Source organism: Marmota monax, unplaced genomic scaffold (assembly GCF_021218885.2).
Source record: "Marmota monax isolate L192 unplaced genomic scaffold, Marmota_monax_Labrador192_F-V1.1 WCK01_AAM20220418_F8-fsc00205, whole genome shotgun sequence".
Taxonomy (NCBI): Eukaryota; Metazoa; Chordata; class Mammalia; order Rodentia; family Sciuridae; genus Marmota; species Marmota monax.
In genome coordinates, this window is record NW_026692417.1 from 880,501 (window position 1) to 904,374 (window position 23,874).

Genomic DNA, 23,874 nt, shown 5'->3' on the forward strand with positions numbered 1-23,874 from the left:
TGATGTATTTTATCACATTGATATTATTTCCTCAAAGGTCACAGTTACCCTATGCCTTTTGACCCCAGCCAGATCTTGTGATAATTTTTCCCCAAGACAAAGCTGATATGATTCTTTTATGTTCACTTTTACCTAGAAAAACAGGCAAACTTCTTATTTAGACTAAGGTATATGTCAAAATGCATTTTGAATGATAGTGGACACCACAAAAACAGAATTTTTAAGGGAAAAAAATATTTTCTTCCCCTTTAAAACAGATAAACTGGGCATTTTTCCTTCACAATTTACGGACTTGTTGACCATCAACTGTGTGCTCACTATGTTGGACTCTGAATCCAGACCTCCCTGAAGGTATTTTACAGTCCTTTGTTGCAGTTGGGGTATTCAAACCCATCCTTCAGCTTGGCTTCCCATGTCAGCTTCCGTGGCTTCCCAGGTCACACAGAGTACATTCAGAGTCCTTGCAGGACATTGGCCATCAGCGGGTCATGGCTGTTTGCCATTCCGTGGGAGACACCATTGGCTACTGTGACACTCTGTTCATTCCATGGCTGGAGGTGACACACCTGTGCGATGGGTAAGAGAGACAGACTGTTTCCAGGTGAGCCTTCTTGAGTCATCACTCAAGGTGACTTGCTCACTCACTCAACACCCATTTATCGGCACAGGCCAGTCCTGAAGGTTACCATTATCCTGTGCACTTTTGTCTCAGAATTAATGTGCCAATTGAATTAGATGTCAGAAAAGGGAAAAGGCTTGGAAAGCATTCTCCCAAGGGATATGAAAGCTACTTCAACGCCAAATAACAACCTCTCGTGATAACAGCGTGACATCTGCCAGATGGCATCTGTTCTCCTCCTGTCTCTGCCTTGCCCTCCTTTAGCCACGTGTCCTGTTTACATCCACGACAGACTTACTCATTTTTGTACCTGGCTGATACAAAATACTCTCATATGTTTTTTTTTCCTTTTATTTCATTTTTTATTGAAGTAAAATTCATATAACAAATATAAACCGTTTTTTTTCTTTTAGTCTCCTTTTTAGTAAATATTATTTGACTCAAAAAATTTATGGGCTACCATGTGATAATTTAATACATACATACAGTGTGTAATGATCAAATCAGGGTAATTAGTATTTCCATCTCCTTAAGCTTATTTTTTTTAATTTTTGATTAATACATAATAATTGTGCATCTTTATGAGGTCCTAGGAATTTCTAATGATTGGGGGCAGCTGGTGGAAGGGCAGCTGGACTGGGCGGCGCGTGTAGGAAAGGAAACTGCAATCATGCAGACTGTGTTACCAGAGCCCTAAGCTGCTGCCCCACTCGGGAGGTATTAGGGTCTCACCTGAATCATTACTAGTTTGCTCTTTAGCTTTTCGTTTTAAATTGCATTCAAATCTGTGTGCACGTTTTTTTGCCACTGGTACTACTTTCCATCTCAATGATTGGGAAAAAAATACATTTGAAAAAGTGATACATTGCCTATACCATTAACTTAAATCCGTGTTTATCATGTGTGGTCTTTGTGTCTTTTTTTAAAGAGTAGGGAATTGCTCCACAGACAATATCCAGTGGCTTCCCATGTTACACAGAGTACATTCCGAGTCCTTGCAGGACATTGGCCATCAGCGGGTCATGGCTGTTTGCCTCTGCCCTCTTTTACTCCCATGTCCCTCCCCCTCGGCAGTAGCATAGGGCCCTCTGCTCCACCCACACTCACCACCCCAGACCTTTGCCCTGGGAAGTTCCCCCACCCAACTTCTAGATGGCTCTTCCTCTACAATTTTTATTCAAATATCGTTCCCAGCAAGGCCCAGCTCATTACTCTAAATGAGAGAACACCCTCCACCCCCACCCTTTCTAGCTGTGGCCCAGGAAGCTAGGTTCTGCCAGGGCAGAAAATTTTGTGTTTCTGGATCCCTGCAATCAGGAGCTGGCCCACAATCGTATTTATGCATATTTGTGAATGAATGAATGAATGAATGAATGAATGAGTGAATGGAACATGGAATGCTCGAAAAGTCTCATCCTGAAAAATACAAGTCCCTAGTCTCCCACTCCTGAACCTTTCTTTCCAGACTATTTTAGCTCTTTCTTCTTGTATAAGCTTGCATATTTCTAACCAATATATTTATAATGCTTCTTCTTGATCCATAATTTAAGACACTATAGACTTAAATTCCTGCTGTGGAAGATGATGATAAAGGTTCTGGATTCTTACACCACCTCATCTCACACCAGCATGATTATATCAATCACATTAGTGTGTGTGTGTGTGTGTGTGTTGGGTCTATATTCCTCTGCTAGAATGAACCCATGTTTGTCTATTTTGTTCATTAAAGAACAGTGTCGGGTACACAGCAGACACTGAATAAATATTTATGGGATGATTGAATAAATTCTCAGGTTTACGTCATGACTTATCCACAGGATGCATTGCCCATGTCCCTCCTGACTGCCTGGCTAGTCGCTCTTCCTTAAGCACTGCACGGGCATGTCACCACCTTATGGAAGACTTCCATGGCTCACTCTCATCCACCTTTCCTTGGGGATCCCATCTCTATAGCCCCAAATCTTTTCACTAACACATACTGTTTTCTAACTACTGATTTATTAAGCAACATCTCCCATGAGGCTGAAGCCTTTTGGGATCATGGACGGTGTCTTGGAGATATCTGGACCACCCCCGCTTGACTATCACAGCATCAGACCCATTGCAATAGATGCTCAAGCAGCCCAAATGAAAAACACGGGGCACTGCCTGACACTTTGAAGCAAGAGAGAAAGGATTCTTCCTGTCCCAGGTGAGCCCAGCAGTAAGTCACCACCACCACGGACAAAGTTGGCTCTCTTGCTTTTCCTTTAACTCTTCACTTCCTCCGATTCATCAATCTCAGGACATTCCATGCACCTTATTTAATCAACCATTGAGCTTCTTTCTGTCCCCTCGAAAATAAAAATAACAAATTTCAGGTAATAGTTTCATCATCAGAGCATCATCACTTCTTTCAAAGCTAGGATCATGGCGCTACCAGACCTGATTTCCCAGTGCCTCCAACAAAATGAAAATATACAATCAGTTGCAACCCTTCCCACACCGTTACCACTAACAGCCCCCAGCAGTGGTTCTTGAGCCTTGCCATGCATCCGGGTCACCTGGGAATCTTGTTAGGACAGAGATGCAGGTGGCCGGACCCTGCCCCTACCCCAGAATTTCCACAGAGGATTTGAGGTGGAAGTCTGAGGATCTTCATTTGCAACAAGCTTCCGTGATATTGGTGCTGCTGGTCTGGGACCACCCTCTGAGGTCCCTTCCTCTCCCATAACTTTCCAAGTGGCTCAGGCCATAGATTCATTTGGGGATGGTTTAAACCCCCTTTCCTCACCAAGACAAGCAGCTGTTGAACCACTTCTCAAACTTTATTACACACATAAACCACCTGGGGAGCTTCTAAAATGCAGATTCTTATTGGGGCAGATGGTAGGGGAGCCAGCTTTGGGGTGATGCCAATGCTGCTGGTCCACAGAACAAATTCTGAATTGAAAGCTTTACAACTTATCCCAAGTAGATTAGCACTAAAGTGATTTTCTTGGATCTCAAAGCTTTGAGAAGGCTCAAAACATTCAATTTCGCATCAGAGCACTAAAACTACCAATATACTTTTACTCTTTGCTTAAATTGTTGACAGAATAGAAACAAGTTAATGTGTTCACTTTCATCCACATAAAACTTTCATTATCAGTGGGACGGCTGACTCACTGGCACTGCCCAGAAGTACTAGCCTCTATTCAAACACCAGGAATAGGACCCTAGAGGGATGGCTGGGAGGGCGGGACTGTTGATAGGCGCTGATTAATTGAGGAACTCGCTCTTTGTCCTATGATAAATGGTGATTTGATACACAGTTTCAGCATTTAGCCTTCCGCTGACACTCTGCTTCTAATGCATTATTAAGCCCAATTCTACCCCAGACCTGTTTTCTGTTTTCTTTTCTCTTCTCTTTCTTTCTTGATTGCTTGCTTGCTGTCTTGCTTTCTTTGGCTAGAGATTTTAGTGATGGAGAAGTCAAAAAGAGCATAAACTCCTCCAAAACCTACCTAATCTCCACACTCCCTTACACCTGCAGGGGAGAGTACCACCTACATAATTTGTAGGGCCCTGATGGAAAGGCAGGACCCCTGTCCAAAAAAATTGTTGGGACTTTCAACACTGTGACAGCAGAGAATTAAATGAGAGCCAGCCCTTCTAAGGTCAGATGTCCATGAGGCCAGCCCTAGGTGAGGAACTCAGACTGGGAAAGCCCATGAATTTGCAAATTCTCATCCTCCTCCCTTCTCTCTCCTTCTCCCTTTCCTATTTCCTTTATGTCAGGAAAGAAGAGCAAGGATGAGAACAGTGGAGTCATTCATTCCATAGTTGAATAAAAACTTGTTCCTGTCTCCTCTTCCTCTTGTCTCTCTTCATTTTTTGCTAAGTAACTCAACCTCCTGATTAAGAAAAGCCTAAGTAGATGCCACTGATTCCGAGGGCTGACCTGAGGTCTACCTTTGGCCTGACTGTGATAACGTGGTTTACCTAACCTATGATAAGGAAATGGACTACACAAATATGATTAGAGGGGAGGGTGTGTCATCTCCTCAAATGACAAGCTTTTAAAGTCATCAGACAGCATGGCGGATGAGTCATCATGGATCCTGTTCGATCCTCCTGGTTTGGAAGGTGCAGATGGGGGCCAGAGCATATCCATTTTGTGAGGCCAAGCACCACCCTTAGAATTGCCAAATTAGAGATGTGCTGTGAGTGCAGAAAACACATCCCATTTTGAAGATTTGGTCCAAAATCAAATAAAATATCTCATTAAGAATTTTATATAGGGCTGTGGATATAGCTCAGTTGGTAGAGTGCTTGCCTCACATGCACAAGGCCCTGGGTTCAATCCCCAGCACCACAGGGGGGAAAAAAAGAATTTTATATTGAGTATGTTTGGGGTTAAAAAAATACATATGTATATACATATATATATGGTGAAAATATGTACATTATTAAAATGAGTTCCATCTGTTTCTTTTTACTTTTTTTATATGTTTTAGTAGGAGATTTCAACTTCGGTATGGGGCTCACTGTTAGACAAAGTTCTGGAAGGGGATCTGAGCTCTGCTTATCCATCTTCATTGGATTATAAACTCCATAGGGTGGGAATATAGGACCAGCCCTGGATGTCACCAAGGGAGGGACAACCTGATAGCTGAGTTCACCTCTCAAGGTCTTGCTACACCAAGTTTCCTTCTCAAGTTCTTTCCACCCAACCTCATTCACACACACCTTCATGCACACACACTCTCATACTCACACTCACACTCACACAGAAGCTGGCCGACTTTGGGACAGGAGCTTGTCTGTGCATCTTTCGGTCCTCAATGCTCAGCACAGTCCACCATCTAAGTGCTCTGTGAATACCTGCCGTTGCTGCTCTATGTCAATCATCCATAGCTCCTCCCACTGGCAGTACTTTTGGGTCACTTGATATATACACTTCAAAGTAATCACATTGGCTCAGTTATGTTTGCCCCCAACAGGCTGTCCTCCAGCTTCTCTAACACTAGCTACATGAATTCCACCCACACCCATGACAATGCTACCTGCCTGGTATATGTTGAATGGTAGATGTTAGTGGCCCTTTTCTTGTCGCCACCAAGTTTGTAATCACCATACTTCCCCTGTGATCACAGCTGCTATGAGTGGCTACAACTCATTGGGTGCTTCCTACGGATCAAGTGTCATGTCATGTCATTTCAAGGGTGGCATTTCATTTCATCCTCACAACACTACTCTGCTGGCTCTTCTCACCATCCTTCACCTGACATGTGGGAAAAGTGAGACTCAGAGAGGTTAAGATCCTTGTCTAAGTTCACACAGCAAGCAAGTGGCACAGGCAGATTCAAATGTACATCTCCAAGGTCTTTGTTTCAATCTGCAATGTCTACAATGGAGCACGGTGCTCAGAATCATCAGTGCAGCAGAGAGGCCAAAAGGAAGTGGGGCCATTTTGAACAGTGAGTGAATATTTGCACCAAGACGAAGCTCTTCTTTTTCTTCTTCTATTTTTAAAAATGCATATATTTCTCAATAATTTAGAAAGTAGAAAAGGTAAGCCATCAACCTTTTTTCTCCAAATCAAGGAACACATCATCTGGCATATCCTTTCTGCCAGAACACGTGTATACACATAGATGTGCACCCATGTGCACACACGTGTGCACGCGCACACACACACTGCATTTCAGTATAACATGGGTCATATCTAAGCAACACTCTGGGAAAATACACTTATGAAGAAAATGGAAGAGTCATTCAGAAGAAATTGCCAACGATTTTTTTTATGCCGAAGCTGTGTGAAATAATCTTTGAAAGACAGATTTAAAATTTCTGCATCCGGGCTCAGGTTTAAAGCATTGTTTTTGTAATCAGCATTCTTCTTCATCAAAAGAGCAGACTCATCCCAAATGGAAGATTTCAACGGCAGCGCTTTTACTCTGGGGATTATCACCTCTGGGTATAAATATTGAAGCGCGATTTTAAAACACCAAGCTTAACAATAATACCCGAACTACTTGCTAAGTCCATTTTGATAGAATTGTTAAAAGCAAGATCTTTGAAGGACTTTATTGGAGTTCTAAAAAGAGGCTGCATGCAATGTTCTGCATTAAAAATGTTGGATAAAATTTCTGGGTGACTCAGATGCAAGATAACAGAGACAAAATGGTCATAATCATTACAGCAAAACAGATGAAGAACTGTCATTTTAATATAAGAGCCTGACAGGCCAAAAATGACTGGTTTCTATTTTTACTCTTAGATGAATCAATGATTGTATCTTAGGTCAGGTTTGTCATATAGTTTTTCAGTTTTGACATTGCGAAGGCACTATGCCAGTATAATTAGAGAAAGAAGGACCTGAATTAGACATTAAGAAGCTCTTGTTGAGTTTTAAAACATTCTGGTCCAGTGTCATACTAATGTTCAATAAGCACAAATGGTGTCCAAACACACTTGACAGTAAATGCTGTGCTTTTAAAAGGCCACCAGGTAAATCTTTAATAAAACTTCAAATGACTTAGGAGCAAAATGAATCCTGCAGCAGGAAACAAACTCAGTTATTGGCATGGATCAAATTGCCCAGAAACATCGTGTGTCAACATTAACGTCAGCTCCTCGGGACCCATGTACTACTCCTCAGTTACCCCAGGCTTCCTAAACCTGTGGTTCTTCTGACAGTTCATTTCACAGGGATGCATTTGTTTGAGAAAGGGGAACATGGCTATCAGCCTATCCACTCTATCAACGTAAGACTTGGCCATAAAATCCTGCTCTATTTTGCTCTGGGCTGCAATTATTGAATATCCCTCAAATATGCGTCTAACACAAAAGAAACGGCCCCAGGCTTTCCTTTCTTTTCATTGCTTAGAAAAAAATGGAAAACACCAAGCAATGAGGCGTTGAAAATATTAGTTACATCGGGAGAGACGAATAGAAGCAACTCATTCTAGAAAACAGAATTCATAAACCAAGGCCCCTCTGACACCTAGTGAGTCCCCAAGAAGGCGTAAAGTCCTTGGTTTAGCAGGCTGGGAAGCACATCCTGGGACTAAAACCCCCAATCACAAAAATGTGTGTAGTCGGTAAGGGCTGTTGTCACGAGGGAACCCTGTGGTTCCAGTTCTCAGCCTTTGCTTTTCTAAATTTAATTCAGAGGCTGGATCATGAAAGGATTGCTCACAGGCAGATTCAAATGTACATCTCCAAGGTCTGTGTTTCAATCTGCAATGTCTACAATGGAGCACAGTGCTCAGAATCATCAGTGCAGCCCAGAGGCTAGCTTTCCAAGTGTACAGCGAGCACATAACTGGGCCCGAGAGCCTGAAGACTGTGGGACTCATCAACTCTTCATCTTTAGGGTGACTCCGTCTCCATGTTCTGCCCCCACATCCCACACTTCCTCGTTGTTCTTAGCCACTCCCATTAAAGTGAGGTTATTGGGCCAGGCGCAGCGGTGCACGCCTGTAATCCCAGTGGCCCAGGAGGTTCCCCAAATCCAAAGCCAGCCTCAGCAATTTAGCAAGGCCCTGACTCATAATAAAAAGTAAAAAAGGGCTGGGGATGTGGCTCAGTGGTTAAGCACCCCTGGGTTCAATCCCTGTTAAATAGATAATAATAATAATAAAGTTGTTATTGTTAGAATGTTAAGAGATTTAATGAAGACCACTTCTTACCTCATTTCATCCCCTCTCTACTCATCATTTCCTCTCTGGCCCGCCCCTGCTCATTTCCCTGCCCCCAAGCCTTTGCACTTGCTGGCCCTTCCATTCTTGATAGCCAGTCAAGGTCTAGGGTGAATAAGTGCCCTAATTGTCCCCAGACTCTCCGGGATTTCAAATCCTATTCCTATTTCATGCTCGCCCTCCACAAAGCCTGCCCTGATTTCTTCAGCTGAAAGGCCCCACTTCCTCCTCTGATTTTCAGCAGTACTTTCTCAGGACTCTTGCCTCCTCCTGTTATACATGCCCACATCAGTATTTCCTCTGCTGGACCACAATCTCCTCCAGACTCGGACCACCCAGGAAGCACTCAGCAAATGCTTGTTGAAAACAAATTATTTTTCTGTTTTTAAAAACCAATTGTCAGAAAGTTCTTTCATGTTTTACCAAATGCATGGTCCAGAAGATATTGACTGTCTTAGTCTGTTTTCTGTTGCTAGTAACATAACACCACAGACTGGATAAGTCATAAAGAAAGGTTTATATTGGTTCATGGGTCTGGTTCAAGGTTGAGAGACCACATCTGATGATGTCATTCCTGCTAGCAGAGTCCCCTGGTGCACAGGATATATCACACAGTGAGAGGGAGTGTGGGAGACCTAGTCAAACTAGCTTTTATAGCAGACCTCTCTGCAGATAACTCATTAACTCACTAATCCATAAACTGAGTGAATGGATTAACCGATCATAAGTGCAGAGTTCTAATGACCTCTTAAAGGTCCTCCTTGGTCCTATCTCTTAATATCTCATAATGGGGATTAAGTTTAACCTGAGTTTCACAGGAGACAAGTCACATTCGAACCATAGTATTGATTTTTTTTTTTTTTTTTTGTACAGGGATTGAACTCAGGGGCACTTGACCACTGAGCCACATCCCCACACATCCCCAGCTCTATTTTGTATTTTATTTAGTGACAGGGTCTCATTGAGTTGCTTAGCACCTTGCTATTGTTGAAGCTGGCTTTGAATTCATGATCCTCTTGCCCCAGCCTCCAGTGTTGCTGGGATTACAGGCGTGAGCCACAGCATCTGGATTAGTATTGATTTTTTTTAATATTCTAGTTTTAGTTGTACACCTTTATTTTATGTATTTATTTTTATGTGGTGTTGAGGATCAAACCCAGGACCTTGCACATGCTAGGTGAGTGCTCTTCCACCCCAGCCCCTGTTATTGATTTTTATGGGCAGTTTTCCTAAAACCTGTTTACAACTTCTAGGAAGACCATATCATTCTCTTTCTCTGTCCCTCTCCCTCTCCCTATCTCTCTTTCTTATTTCAACCTCCATCCTCTACTTTGCAACAAATTTCCAATATGGGCTTCTTCTACTCAATATGGTGCTATGTATAATTTTTTTTTAGTTCCATGTGTGTACATTAAAAAGTAATGACATGGCATCCCACCAAGCGAAATGCAAACACATCTGCCATGTGTGTTCTGAAAAACTAATTAATAATACATGTCTTCATCTCCTTTTGATGTATTTAAATACATTGTACCTTGCCCTGGGAGGATTCTGGGTCCATGATCACTGCACATCTTACAGCTTTCATTTCGATTTTGTGCTATTAGGAGTAAATCAAGGAAGACGTCCAAAGAGGTGGAAATAGAATACATGCAGTATATACCTTATATTAGCCTATTAAGCAGTAATTTAATTGATGACAATTTTGCTTCTACATTGAGTGGTGTTTGCAAGAGTTTTCCTGGGTCAAACTAACAGTGGAAATCAATTTAGAGAGCAAAGATATTGCTTAATCTCAACTTTCTATATTTGTACTGTTGCCACAGGCAAGTCATTAACCCCTGAATGCCTCAGCCTTCTCATTTACAAAATGAGAAGGATGGCCTGTGAGGTTTTCAAGGTCCTTTCCAGATATGAGAGCCAATACAGTTCTTTGTGTTTAAAAATGAGCACAGTGAAAAACAAAAGTACACAGTAATTGCCACTTGCTTACTCGTTTTCAAAAATAATCAGTTTGGGTTGTTCAAATAACATATTAGTACATCATAAAATTGAATCATTGACCATTTTTCCCCTTCAAATGCCATCCCAAAAAGTTCAATGTTAATTGGCAGTTGTCACTTATTTTATGGGCCAGACTATATGGGCAATGAACAAACAGACTCCATTTTACCCTGAGACTCGTGTCATGTAAGAAATGCTTCTCCCGTGGGAAAGCCCCGCCTCTGTACCCATTAATAGTTACCTAACATAGCATCCTTCGCCACACAGAATAGCAATTCTTATACAATGTAAAATTGTTCTCTTTGGTTTCCATTTTTCTTGGGCGATGTACCTTGTCAGAGATTGACTGTCTAGATATCAGTAACCATTCTCTAACTTGTTCTGAAGTAGGGTCATGTTGATCCACATCCCTTCTGCTTGCTTGCTGCTATGCCTACCTGGAAAGTCCCTTGGGAAATAACCAATGTACCCACTGCATTGTCTCGCTCATGCCCAGTTCAGCTTCTGTACCTGCTTGCTTGCAGCTACATCAACCCAGATATGGTTTTTGCCTTTAAGTATCCTAAAATGCTCAGGCTCAGGGCTGTTCCTTGCAGAGAGAGTGTTATGGGTCCTGTTTAGAGAGAAGTCGCCGGCTGACTGGCTAAATAAAGACTCTTCCATTTGGACCAAACTGGGACTTGGTGTGCTCTCTGAGCGAACTGCCCCACCACAGCTTAAAGGTAATATTTAACTAACGATCTTACAACCTATAGCTAGGCAACATCTTCTAGAGACTTCACAAATTGTGTCCAAGAACCAAATAGACTACATTTTTAGGTTCTCACAATGAATGAAATGATCAACTTTATGTGATGATGGAGAAAAAGAGAGAAACCCCAGGCAGCGGTGAAGTCTGTACCAAATGGCACCTTCTCCCAGGATTTGACTGGATTTTTGGAAGATAAAAGTGAACTAAAATTGTGGTGGTAATTAACACAGGAGGGAGAAATGTGAGACTCAATAAGTTGAAGGAAACCTTCCTACATAGCTTGTTAGGTCCCCTCAGCCTCTCCAGAACAGAATACCCAGCAATCTTCTTCACTTAGGTCTGATGCAGGCACTGCACACTGGCCAAGCCCACAACCATGTTCCCAGTCACTATGGCCCCACAAACCCTCTCCCAGCCCTAAGAGGGGATGCCCTTGGGGGTCCCCATTCATTCACCCAAGCCAGGACACAAGGGGTCTATCTTCCTGACTCATCTGAGTCCTCATGCCCCAAGCCCATTCGTTCAACATGTAGTGTCACCCCCTTTCTCCACAGAAAAGTCTTAACTGGGCTTCTTCAGAAATCTTCACCATGGCTGATTTTAGGACTGTCAGCAAAAGAGTCTCTGCAAAAGAGTTCAATGTAGATAAACTTCCTATTTTCGTGTTGCCCTGTCTTATTTGGCTGGGAAGAAAAGAGTACTCCAGGTGATGGACACCCCTTATTAGTTTTTCACAAACATGTGTCCAGTATAGTAGTTTGTAGAAATGTTTAAACAAGGACTCTGGCCTTGAGCTGGGGCTTCACAGAGATGTCTACATTTCTAAGATAAGAGAAGTTACCAATTGGGCTCCATGGTTACAGCTGGCAGGGGGAGGAAAGAAAGGGGAGAAGGTGTTGTCCTGAAGGGTTAACTTGCCCAGAACAGTGAAAGAAACTCTTTTTTTTTTTTTTTGTAGTGCCGGGGATTGAACCCAAGGCCTTGTGCATTCCAGGTGAGCACTCTACCAACTGAGCTATATTCCCAGACCCCAAAAAACTGCTTTTATGTGAACTTCAGCAAAATGTGAACTTCTGAGCCCCTCCTCCTACATGCTGGGTATAAAATTCTGAAACTCCCTGAACTCACGGTTCAGGGGATTGATTGATTACAGCAGAAGCTGTGCCCTCTGAACCTGGCTGCAGCCAAATAAAACTGTTTCCTGCTGTCTTGGATGCCTTGCCTCCTCTGTCCCTACCACAAACAGAGGAATTGGGCCAAAGGGTATGCACATACCTGCTGGACCCGAGAAAGGTGCACAGGAGAGATCCATATGGCTTGACCCCGTTTTGACACTGAACATCTTACATCCTTAGAAAACCTCTCTGCCCTGGGAAGGAATGTGGGAGCCCGGGAATGGCTTCTCGGAAGAGATGACAGCCAGAGAAGACAGGAACAGCGCATGTGCGAGCATGGAACAGAGAGTCGCCTGCGGTGTGTTACTGGAACTCACTATCTGGAGGGATGAGAAAGTGACCGTGAAGGTAGGCTGAGGGCGATCTTGGAGCGCTGCTCATTGGATCTGAGTGTGTAAGTGTTGATTTTGCACAGAAGTGAAACAGATTTTCCCTGTTAGGCAGACACTTGAGACTAGACCTCAACACGTAAATTGTGCATGGTTAGAAGCAGAAGCTAAGCTGTTGCCTTAAATTGTCAGGCTTTACCGTGATGCTGTGTAGAAGTCAGGATTTGCCTTGGCAACAAGTTATTCCTGATATGGGAAGAATTCGCTTGTGCTCTCTCTTCATCAGGTGATATAAGTATGCAACGTTCTTGGCTTTAACACTGAACACTGGTGAAATCACTCGCAGACAGGCCCAGTTGCAGGGGTGAAGGGGCTATTTAGAGATTGAATATGAACTTGGAGACACTTGGTTTCAGAGACTGATTCTAGGACCAAAAGAAGATATTCATCTCATCAGTTAAAACTGTGTCCCAGCCCTGAACCACACAGCTTATAGTGTGCCAAAATAAGTTGGTATTTTTTTTTAACAAACCTTGTAATTGGTACAAGTATATTGTATTATAAGACTGTTATATTGAAAATGATAATGTGCAGGGGATAAAAACACTTCAGTATCACAATTTTAGTAACCCCTTTTTAAAAAATGTTATTATTATACCAGGAAATGATCCATATATCCCTCAAATCCAAGAACACACGCATATAGACACAGGAGGGACCTGTGACTGTCATTTACAGTCTAACATATTATCTATATGAATATCCTTTATGCATGCACGACTCAGTTTTGCCTATTTATATACTTGACATCAGTTGAATTGTCCCAGATGAATTATTTTGTTCCTTTTTTTAAATTCAACACTAAGCCTTTGAAGATTCATGCATGTTGATAATGTAGCTTATTCATTTTTTCCCGCTGCATGGTATCCCATTATATGAATATATGTTAATGTGTTTATTCATTCTATCGATGAGCATTTGAGTTATTTAGTTTTTTGTTATTGTTGTTGTTGTTTTTACATAAGAATAAATAATTTACTTAGTCAAAGCAAATAGATTTAAGCCAGGTTTTAAATGATCGTATAGCCATTTTATGTCTTTAAAGTCCAGATGAATGAATATTGTATAGAAGAGAGCACACATGACTACCTTGCCTGCATTACATAGCTGTATTACCTTGCCTGACTACATAGCTTTAATTTTACAAACTTTCACACAATATTTAGACAAAGCTCTGAAAAATTAAGCCTTTAGATGCCTACCTACCTTTGGGAGTTGTTCAGTTTTGTTTCCTGTGTGTGCATATGTACTCCCACTATGAACAATGCTCCTAGGAATATTCTCATAAAAATCTTCTGATAAACATGTATAAGAGTTTCTCTGGCATAAATGCCTAGGAATGGTATCACTGAGTGAGAGACATATGCATCTTCTGCTTTCTGAGATAATGTAAAACTATTGTCCAAAGTAACTGTACCTAATTATATAGCCGCCATGAGTGGGGGAGAATTCCTCACAACCACAGCTGGTACTGCCCAGCCTTTTAACTTTTTCCAGTTGGCACATGTGGACCAGGCCATTTCTTGCCAATTCTATTTTGTAAATATCTGCTCCTTGTTTTGGGGCTTTTTTTGTTATAAATATGGAATCTTTTCATGAACAAAATTGTTCAATCAGTATCTAGTTTGTACATCACAGTTTATGCTTTTTATATCCTGGTTATGAAACACTCCTTTGCCCTATTTCTACAGACATTATTCCATGTATTTCCTTCTAAACATCATAGTTTTTATCTTTCACATTTACATCTTTAATGAACCTGGAGTTTATTTTTGTGTATCAGATAAATATTTGCCTAAGATAGAAATATAATTCCATTTTTAAATATGGAAATACTCCATTGCTTTCCTAACTCATTTGTAACATTCAGCCAGTTGGAAATTGAGTTTCCATATACAGTAGTTTCTGAGCTCTTTGTGCTAATCCCTTGGTTTATTTGCAGATCAACACAGGAGCCATTACTCACTGTGTGAAGAGAAAAACTATACATTGAAAATGTAATATTCATCCTTAACTTGTCAATGTATAAAGCTAATGTGTATTTTTACCCTTTTCCTGAACTGTCCAGGACCTTGAAATAACCTTACTTCATTCATCCCCTCTGGTTCTCATCTATTTCAATTCTAGTTTGGTTTTTTTTTTCTTCACAATATGTATATAGTAGTAGCCCATTATCCATGGAGGGGACACGTTCCAAGTCCCCCAGTGGATGCCTGAACACCTTAGGTAGTATAGAACCCTATACTGTAGAAACTTCTTTTTTCCTATATGCTTTGCAGCATAGCCACATAGTTTTAGAGTTCACCTATCCTTCCAAGTTTTATGCTCTGTGCCTCCTTTGCATCAGTACAATTGCCCTTTGGGGTCATCATTAAGTAAAATAAGGATTTGATGAAAACAAGTACTGCGATAATGCACAATAGATCTGATAAATGAGATGGCTACTAATAACTATAGGGCAAGTAGCATATACAACAGGGATACTCTGGATAAAGGGATGATTCACATCCTGGGCAGGATGGAGAGGGGCAGCGTGAACTTTCATCATGCTCCTCATGATGGCACATTATGAATTGTTAATTTAAAACTTATGTATTATTAAATTCTAGGAATCCTCCATTTAATATGTCTGGCTGTAGGTAACAGAAATTGGAGAAGGGAAGCCAAGGGAAAAGGGAAGTCCCAACTTTACATTACTTTACAGCCAATGTTCACTCGGGTTTGATCACATACTTAGCACTCTTATTCATTATTCTTTTTTGCAACTCAGAACTTCCACCTGAAATCACCTTCCTTTTGCTTAAATATATACTTCCAGAATATATTTAGTGAAAATCTAGAAACGATGGTAAACCCAGTTGTTGTTATCCTGAAAATGTCTGTTTTACCCTCCTTCAAAGATAATGTCACTGAGTAAGAAAATTTCAGAATGGCTGTTATATTCTCCCAGCACATTAAAGATGCTGTTCATTTTCAGTGTCCGTGTTGCTCTTGAGGAGTCAGCTGTCAGTCTAATTACCATGCCTTTGTCGGTGATCTTTCTTCTACCTGTTTGTACATTTCCCTTAATGATTTGGTTTTCTGTTCTGATGTGTGGAGTCATGATTTTATTCATTTTTCCTGAAATTCATTCTAAGTTTCCATAGATGGCACTTTCTGAGCTCTTTGTGTCTTCAAACAGCTCTGGAAAGTTCTCATTTTTATTTTGTCAAATGCTCTCTGCCTTGTTCTGGAACTCTCACTAAACACATTTAGACCATTTAGCTCTCGCCTGCATGCCCCCTGACCCCCTTCATCACTTGGCTGCATCCCCAGGATTTCCTCACAGCCATCTAGTTCAGTGATTCTGTTTAGCCTTGCTTAATATGTTCCTGGACCCGGCCTCTGAACTCCTAATTATATTATTCATTTCTTCTGGCTTATTTTTTATATGTGCTTGGCAGATCTTATAATCTCTTAGTAATTACTCCAACTTTCAAGTTTATCTTTAGTCTTCTTAAACCCTTTATTCTGGGCATAATCATCTGCCAGCTATCAACATTTTGGTCAACAAAGTGATGGTGAGCACTTAAGATTATAATGATGATAAAAGCTCATACTGCCTAGTGATATCATCGCCATCACAGCCATAGTGACATCACAGAACATGCATAGAATATGCATTGTCTGTGGTGATGCTGGTGTAAACAAATATACTGCACCAACAATTGTACAAAAGTCTCCAGAGGGGTTAATTGTATAAGCAAGCACATGTAAGTGCAAGCATACAATTACATTCAGGACATACTACTTCACAATGATAGAAAATGACTATGTTACCAGTTTATGTATGTACACACACACACACACACACACATTGTGAAGTAGTATGTCCTGATGTGTGCTAGGTATACCATCCATGTTTGTGTAATTAGACTCTGTGATGTTTGGACAAAGAAGTCACCTAATAACATATTTATCATTATATCTCTGCCATTAAGTGATGGATGACTGTATATTTATATTTTCCCTTAGATGATTCCATAGCAACTGAGATAACAAATCAATGGACTCACTGAAGTGTAACTGGGCAGAATTACCAAATAAGTATAAATCAAACCTGAACATGCCATATTAACTGTGTAAACTACCATAATGTAAGTTTACTACATCAAACCCCTTGTACCCACCTCCCAGCTTCAACAAAATAACTACTGGTCAAATATCCTTCATCTGTACGCCACCCACCATCTGGAGAAGACAACCTCTCCAGAGACTGCAGATTCTACATCAATCATATCTGAGCTGCAATCGCTTGTCCATGACAAAGGAAAAAAAAACAGAAAGTAGAAAGTCCTCTGGAAATATAGTGCTTAAGATAGCACTCCAAACCACAAACCAAATGGAATATTAGTCATTAACACCCTCACCAGAGTCATCTCAGAGGTCAAAAAAATGCACATCTTTTAAAATTTTTTTTTAGTTGTAGTTGGACACAATATCTTTATTTTATTTCTATGTGGTGCTGAGGATCGAATCCAGGGCCTGGCACGTGCTAGGCGAGCACTCTACTGCTGAGCCACAACCCCAGCTCCCCCAAAATGCACCTCTTATTAGCTACAAGAAAGTTGACTCTAATCAAAGTTCTCATTTACAGCTGCAGTCATCCAACCGAGTGGAACATCAGGGTTATTGGAATATCCATTACTCTGTGTATGAATAAGGGTCAACAGACAGAGGTCTGTAGAGACTCAGTCCTCAGGCATAACTCAAAAATAAATGAATTACTAGGAAATACTAGCTTGATTTCCTGTGATCACTATAGAAGAGAAAATAATCTACCAAAGCAAAAAGCTCAATCACAGTTCTCCTGCCCTGGCAAAAGAAGACAAAAAGCTCTCTGATAGGAATTTTTCTACTCAAACAAATTAGGAGATTGGATGACTTCATAGTAATGGCCTTATTGTATCAGATCTTAGTTCAAATTTGAAACCTTAAGAACTCATAAATAGCAGCAAAAACTGGTGGGATAACACACAAAGTTATTTCTTAAAAAAAAAAAAAGGAATTTGAACTCTTTGACTTAAATATCACTGGGTCCAGCCATAAGGAAGACTGGTGCTAAAGGAGAAAACAGAAAGCATCGTGTTTAACAACTGCCTTTTCAGCCAGAGAGCTGTTAGTCAGCTCTTTGTCACTGTGACCAATAAAGAGATAAACAACTTATAGGAGGAAAGGTGTATTTTGGCTCAGTCTCAGAGGTCGGGGTGCAAAGTTAGTTGGCACCATTGCTTTGGGCCTATGGCAGCCCAGCACATCACAGCAGGAGTGTACCCAGAGAGCTGCTCACTGGTGGCAGCCAGAAAGCAAAGCCGACAATTTTTCTTTTTTTTTTTTTTTTTTTAATTTTTTTTTATTGGTTGTTCAAAACATTATAAAGCTCTTGACATATCATATTTCATACATTAGATTCCAGTTGGTTATGAACTCCCAATTTTACCCCAAATACAGATTGCAGAATCACATCGGTTACACATCCACATTTTTACATAATGCCCTATTAGTAACTGTTGTATTCTGCTACCTTTCCTATCCTCTACCATCCCCCCTCCCTCCCCTCCCATCTTCTCTCTCTACCCCATCTACTGTAATTCATTTCTCTCCTTGTTTTTTTTCCCATTCCCCTCACAACCTCTTATATGTAATTTTGTATAACAATGAGGGTCTCCCTCCATTACCATGCAATTTCCCTTTTCTCTCCCTTTCCATCCCACCTCATGTATCTGTTTAATGTTAATCTTTTCTTCCTGCTCTTCCTCCCTGCTCTGTTCTTAGTTGCTCTCATTAGACATACAATCAATCAACAAGTACATGAAAAAATGCTCACCATCTCTAGCAGTCAGAGAAATGCAAATCAAAACCACCCTAAGATACCATCTCACTCCAGTAAGATTGGCAGCCATTATGAAGTCAAACAACAACAAGTGCTGGAGAGGATGTGGGGAAAAGGGTACTCTTGTACATTGCTGGTGGGACTGCAAACTGGTGCGGCCAATCTGGAAAACAGTATGGAGACTCCTGGGAAAGCTGGGAATGGAACCACCATTTGACCCAGCTATTGCCCTTCTTGGACTTTTCCCAGAAGACCTTAAAAGAGCGTACTACAGGGATACTGCTACATCGATGTTCATAGCAGCACAATTCACAATTGCTAGACTGTGGAACCAACCCAGATGCCCTTCAACAGATGAATGGATAAAAAAAATGTGGCATTTATACACCATGGAGTATTACGCAGCACTAAAAAATGACAAAATCATAGAATTTGCAGGGAAATGGATGGCACTAGAGCAGATTATGCTTAGTGAAGCTAGCCAATCCCTAAAAAACAAATACCGACAATTTTTCTTAACTCTCTTCCACTAGGCCCCACCTCCGAAAATTCCCACCACCTCCCAATAGCGCCACAGGTTAGAGACCAAGCCTTCCACACATGGGCCTCTGGGGGTCCCTCCAGATCCAAACTATAACACTAACAATTTATTTAAATTGTTCTTCTACATATCTGGATCACGTGGGTTAGCATATGAAACTCTGAACTGAGACTAACTCCCTGCAAAACTTGAGTCATTTTAAATAGACAATTTCCCAGTGATTTTAGTCAAACAACCTCAACCCACCCCATTAATTAACAATAAATACCACTTTCATTTTTTATATATAATGCAAAAGAAGAACATGGTAACTGTGTTTATACCAAGTTCTTCTTGACTGCAGATTTTAGTTGTGACATTTGTTATTAAAGTGATATCTGTTAACAAAATACCTGAAGTAGGTTTAATGGTATCATTCAGCTTTTACTTTCATATAATTGTGAGTTTTATAAAGCTTATAACTGGGATCAAATTGAATGCAACAGAGTATTTGAAAGCATGTTATTTATAAGACAGAAATAAAATGATCTTACGTTATTTGGGAAGAAAGGCAATACGAAAAGAAACAAGTAAAAAGGCAACTGATTTCTCAAAACACATTTTTTTTTAATTGACTGGCTTTTAGAACATCATCACCAATGGCCACTAAAACAAGATGAGTAAATTTCGATTTTTTTCTTTTTTGTTTGTGTTTGTTTACTTCCTTACTTTTAATCATACACAAATCTCAATTCAAATAAGGAGTAAGACGAGAATTAATGACATGTTTGCTTTTTACTTACCTCTTCTAATTAAGTTGATCAAGGTGGCCATATAAATGCTTCAAAGCATTTCAGCCAGGGGCCTTGAAAGAAAGGGAGAGAATGAGCAAACTGTTCAACTAGTAGTTCGTGAGTACCACCAGTCACAGTCCCACTGGTGAGCTCCTGCCATGTGTCTAAAGGTGGACACACAAGCTTGAGCCTCTGGGAAATTCAGTGTCACCCCAAGGCACTGGCCGCTACCCTTCCTATACATGGAACACTCGTGCTGTAGATGTGGGGGGTCTTCGAGGAAAAGCAGGCTTCTGTGGAAGACTCTGCACTTGGAAATCATCAGGGATTCTGGGAAGCAGCAGCTACAGCCTCAGAATGGTTGAGGCAGTCTGTCAAATGGTGGCATCGAGCTGACCTTATGAGCACCATGCCTACTACAAAAAAAAAAGGCTATTTATTTTAACTTTCTCAGTAACTAGACCTAAAGCCAGGCAGTGGCTGAAATTTGTAAATGCATTATCTAGTCATTGAATATTAAAATTAAAAAAAAAACTCCAAAAGTACCTAGTTCACCACTGATCCAAATTCATTTAATTTGCTTCCCCAAAATGCATCTCTAGATGTACAAATGTTTCTTTCCTGTTTTAAATGTTCAAGGTTTTGTATTTGTTATATATATATATATATATATATATATATATATATATATATATATATATAAAATCATAAACTATACTGTCTAACCTTAAAGCCAAAAAAAAAAACATAAAACAGAAGTTCTGAAAAGCAATTCATAACTAAAAATAAGTCATTTTCCAAGTCATTTTCCTTTATCACCAGTGTGACTTACAATATGTACCCACATCTGTCGTTTCAGATGTTTAAATTCTTCATGAGAATTGTAAATATTCTTTATGTACCTACCAGGATGAAAAACTCTGCCAAGGCAGGTGCAGGGACTAAAAGAATACCCCTTCCTGGTTACTTTTGTTACCTTTATTTTAAAAATAAATAAATAAAATCACCCCTGAGGAAAAAACCTCCAAGATATGCCTCTAGTGGTAATTTCTGGAATGGAATAAAACACATTGCTGTACAAAAGGGGAAAGGGGAAAGAAAAAAAAAAAGCCAAGCAAAGTGCACTGTGTCAGTCCTAAGGTGTGTGACATGGCAGTAGGGAGGAGCTTCTTCTCTGTGAACTCCATAAAAATGTCAGCCCAATGCCACCATGACAGACGCTGCTCCAACCTTCCTGAAGCTGCAGGTGCTGCTCCCAGAGTCCCCGATGGATTTCAGTCGCAGAAGCTTCAATCGAAGCCTGAGTTCCTCCTCGCAGGGCCCTGTGCTCAACTTGAGCAGTTCCCTGTACAGGAAGGGGAGCGTGCAGCGTCTTGGGGCTGCACCCAGCGTTTATGGAGGGGCTGGAGGCCATGGCACCCGCATCTCGACCTCCCGACACGTTGCAAACTATGGGAGCGATCTCAGCGGCGGGGACCTGTTTGCTGGCAATGAGAAAATGGCCATGCAGAACCTCAATGACCGGCTGGCAAGCTACCTAGAAAAAGTGCGGTCCCTTGAGCAGTCCAACTCCAACCTTGAGATGCAGATCAAGCAGTGGTACGAAGCCAACGCGCCCAGCGCAGGCCGTGACTACAGTGCATATTACAAACAAATCCAAGAGCTGCAAGATCAGGTAAGGCCCTGATGCCTGTGTTTTAAAACTATCTCACTGTCGTGCCTCTCCTGATAGCTCAAGAGTTAGGTGGGTCTAAATGCATGTTGTAAAGCAAATTAGGTTGCAATGCTTTAATTATAAAAATGCCACACATATCATCCACCCTTAATATTGGAGCATCTGACTATATAACAGGGTGACTTTAAATCAAACTTTTAAATCTAATTACAATAATTTTATCCTCCAATCTTACAGTCTATCTTTGTCACAGCTCACCATGTTAGGGATACATGAATAGAAAACAATTTTTCTGAAAACACCTAACTCTTTATGTGTGATCATAAATTTTTCTTAGTTTGTCACCCAATCCCCACTTTTGAAAGTCAGTTCAGGGATCTTTCTACTTTCAGTCATGTAAATGTTACAAGTATTCGGATCCTATAGATTTAACAAATAAAGTGATTCAGGGTGGAAATAGGGAAGCAGGAGTATAGATCTTAATGATACCAGAATTTTTAAATGTCCTGTTTAATAATCTGATTAAGAGACCACTTTTACAATAATAAAATATTCTATTGCTTCCAATCCATGTTTATTGCAATCATATCACGACCTTCACCTCTGTTATCCAAGACGGGTGTAATTCTCTATTTTATCTCATATGGAATAAGGGTAGAAGACTTTGTTCCTAATTGAAGATGTCAGATATGACCTGAGGCACTTTTTTTTGCTTTACCGTTCTTATCTAATCAAGAAAAACGTGTCCCTTTCATTTTCATTTCTGTTTTATAATTCATATTCCTTTAGAGCAAAGGCCACTCACTGACTTAGCAGCAGGTCTCTTTTTCTCGAGCCATATCATAACCGCAAGTGCAATTTGAATTCAGGTTCTATAGGAGATTATGTTAGGATTTCTGAAACTATGCACACATGAAGCAATGCTCTTTAAATTAGTCTTCCTGTCAACAGATCATTCTTTCAGGCTATCACTAAAAATGTTCATAATAAACCAACCATTCTGCCATATGTCTCTCATGATTTCTGAATCAACTTGGAATCATTCCAAATACATAGGCTCGGCCATCAGTCCCGTGTGGCTGGGCAGAGCCAGCATATGAAGGCAGCCCTCTCTCCAAGACTAGATCCACTGAAAGAGACATGTCACAGTAACATCTTTTACAAGTAGACTTCTGCCCTGCATGCATGTTAGAGAACTCGCCCACTAGTTAACCACTTCTTAGGACCCCGGGTTTATCCATCCTGATATCCCTAGATCCTAACCTCCCTATCATATGGCAAGTGTTCTTTCACCAAGTGTCAACACTTAGTGGACACTAACGAGGCACAGAGTACCTGCTGGGCATAGGAGAATACAATGGGGGAATTAGGAGGAAACAGGGATGGACAAAGCTACCACTCAGAGTGGTCGATGCTGACAAGGAAAGCTGTGCAGGACACTGAAAGCAAGGGCTGGTCATTCCACCTCTGCTCTGAGGATGTCACTGAAGACTGCCTTGAAGCCACATTGCTTAAACTGAGATGTGAAAAAGATGTGGGAGTTCGCCAGCTGAGAGGGACGACAGGAATGTTCCAGACAGGAACAACATTAAAGACAAGGCACTCAATATAGCTTGATGACCCAAGTTGACTGAAAGTCTCCTTTTGTAAAATAACGAGAAAGTGGGCCAAACCCTGGGGACCAGAGTTCACTTCATGCATTTTTTTTATATGAAATACCCATGTTATTATTCCTCATACATATTCTTATGTGGAGATTCTTGACATGAACATCTTTGATGTAACTGAGGGTATATCTGAGAATAAACCCAATCATTTTAAACTCCTATCCATTTGAAAGTGTCTTTCCTGTGTTTTTTCCCCAGATTACAGATGCTCAGTTGCAAAATGCTCGATGTGTCCTGCAGATTGATAATGCTAAACTGGCTGCTGAAGACTTCAGACTGAAGTAGGTGTTCTAAAACCACAGTAAAACTTACAGGAAAAGAATTCCTTTTAATAGTCCTTCAGAAATCCACATTGTTGGTGGAGAAACTGCCTTTAAATGTTTTCAGAATGTAAGACATAAGGGATGTTAGAAGCTACCTAATCCAGCCCAACATTCAGGGATAGACCTCTCTTCCACAGTCTTAAGATTCGGCCACCTAGTTCATAGCAGAATACCTCCGATAATTGCTACTGCTCTTGTTGGTTAGCTCTGGTTGCCCAAACATTCTTTTTCAGAAACCTGGCATCTGCCTTTTCACCCACTGAATCTTATCCTGTCCTTTGGCATAATAACAAAACAGCTTGAAATTCCTTTTCTGTACAAATGCCCTTCTGTTACCTAAAGAGAGTCAGATGTGTACATTTAGTGAACCTCCAAGCAGATACCCAGATTCCTTCAAGAACCTACATGTATGGCGACC

At 40.8% G+C, this 23,874-nt stretch overlaps 1 protein-coding gene, 1 long non-coding RNA gene and 1 other non-coding gene across 7 annotated transcripts in view; 2 read left to right on the plus strand and 1 right to left on the minus strand.

The window, feature by feature from the left end:
- On the minus strand, window positions 1-12,454 carry LOC124091608 (uncharacterized). The gene is made up of 2 exons (XR_006851391.2): window positions 12,317-12,454; window positions 1-566 (listed from the first exon to the last, which is right to left on the minus strand). It is a non-coding gene; the product is annotated as an uncharacterized LOC124091608 (long non-coding RNA).
- Window positions 4,885-4,958, plus strand: Trnav-cac (transfer RNA valine (anticodon CAC)). Its single transcript has one exon. It is a non-coding gene; the product is annotated as a tRNA-Val (tRNA).
- Window positions 12,421-23,874, plus strand: part of Krt20 (keratin 20) — a 16,873-nt gene continuing 5,419 nt past the window's right edge. Inside the window, exons 1-3 of one of the 5 annotated variants that reach the window (XM_046442686.2) lie at window positions 12,421-12,564; window positions 21,032-21,466; window positions 23,332-23,414. In XM_046442686.2, coding sequence (XP_046298642.1) covers window positions 12,421-12,564; window positions 21,032-21,466; window positions 23,332-23,414 — 662 coding nt within the window. Of the gene's footprint in view, window positions 12,611-21,008; window positions 21,467-23,331; window positions 23,415-23,874 lie in introns of all 5 variants that reach the window. The other 4 variants (XM_046442688.2, XM_046442689.2, XM_046442690.2 and 1 more) reach the window with 4 other exon arrangements.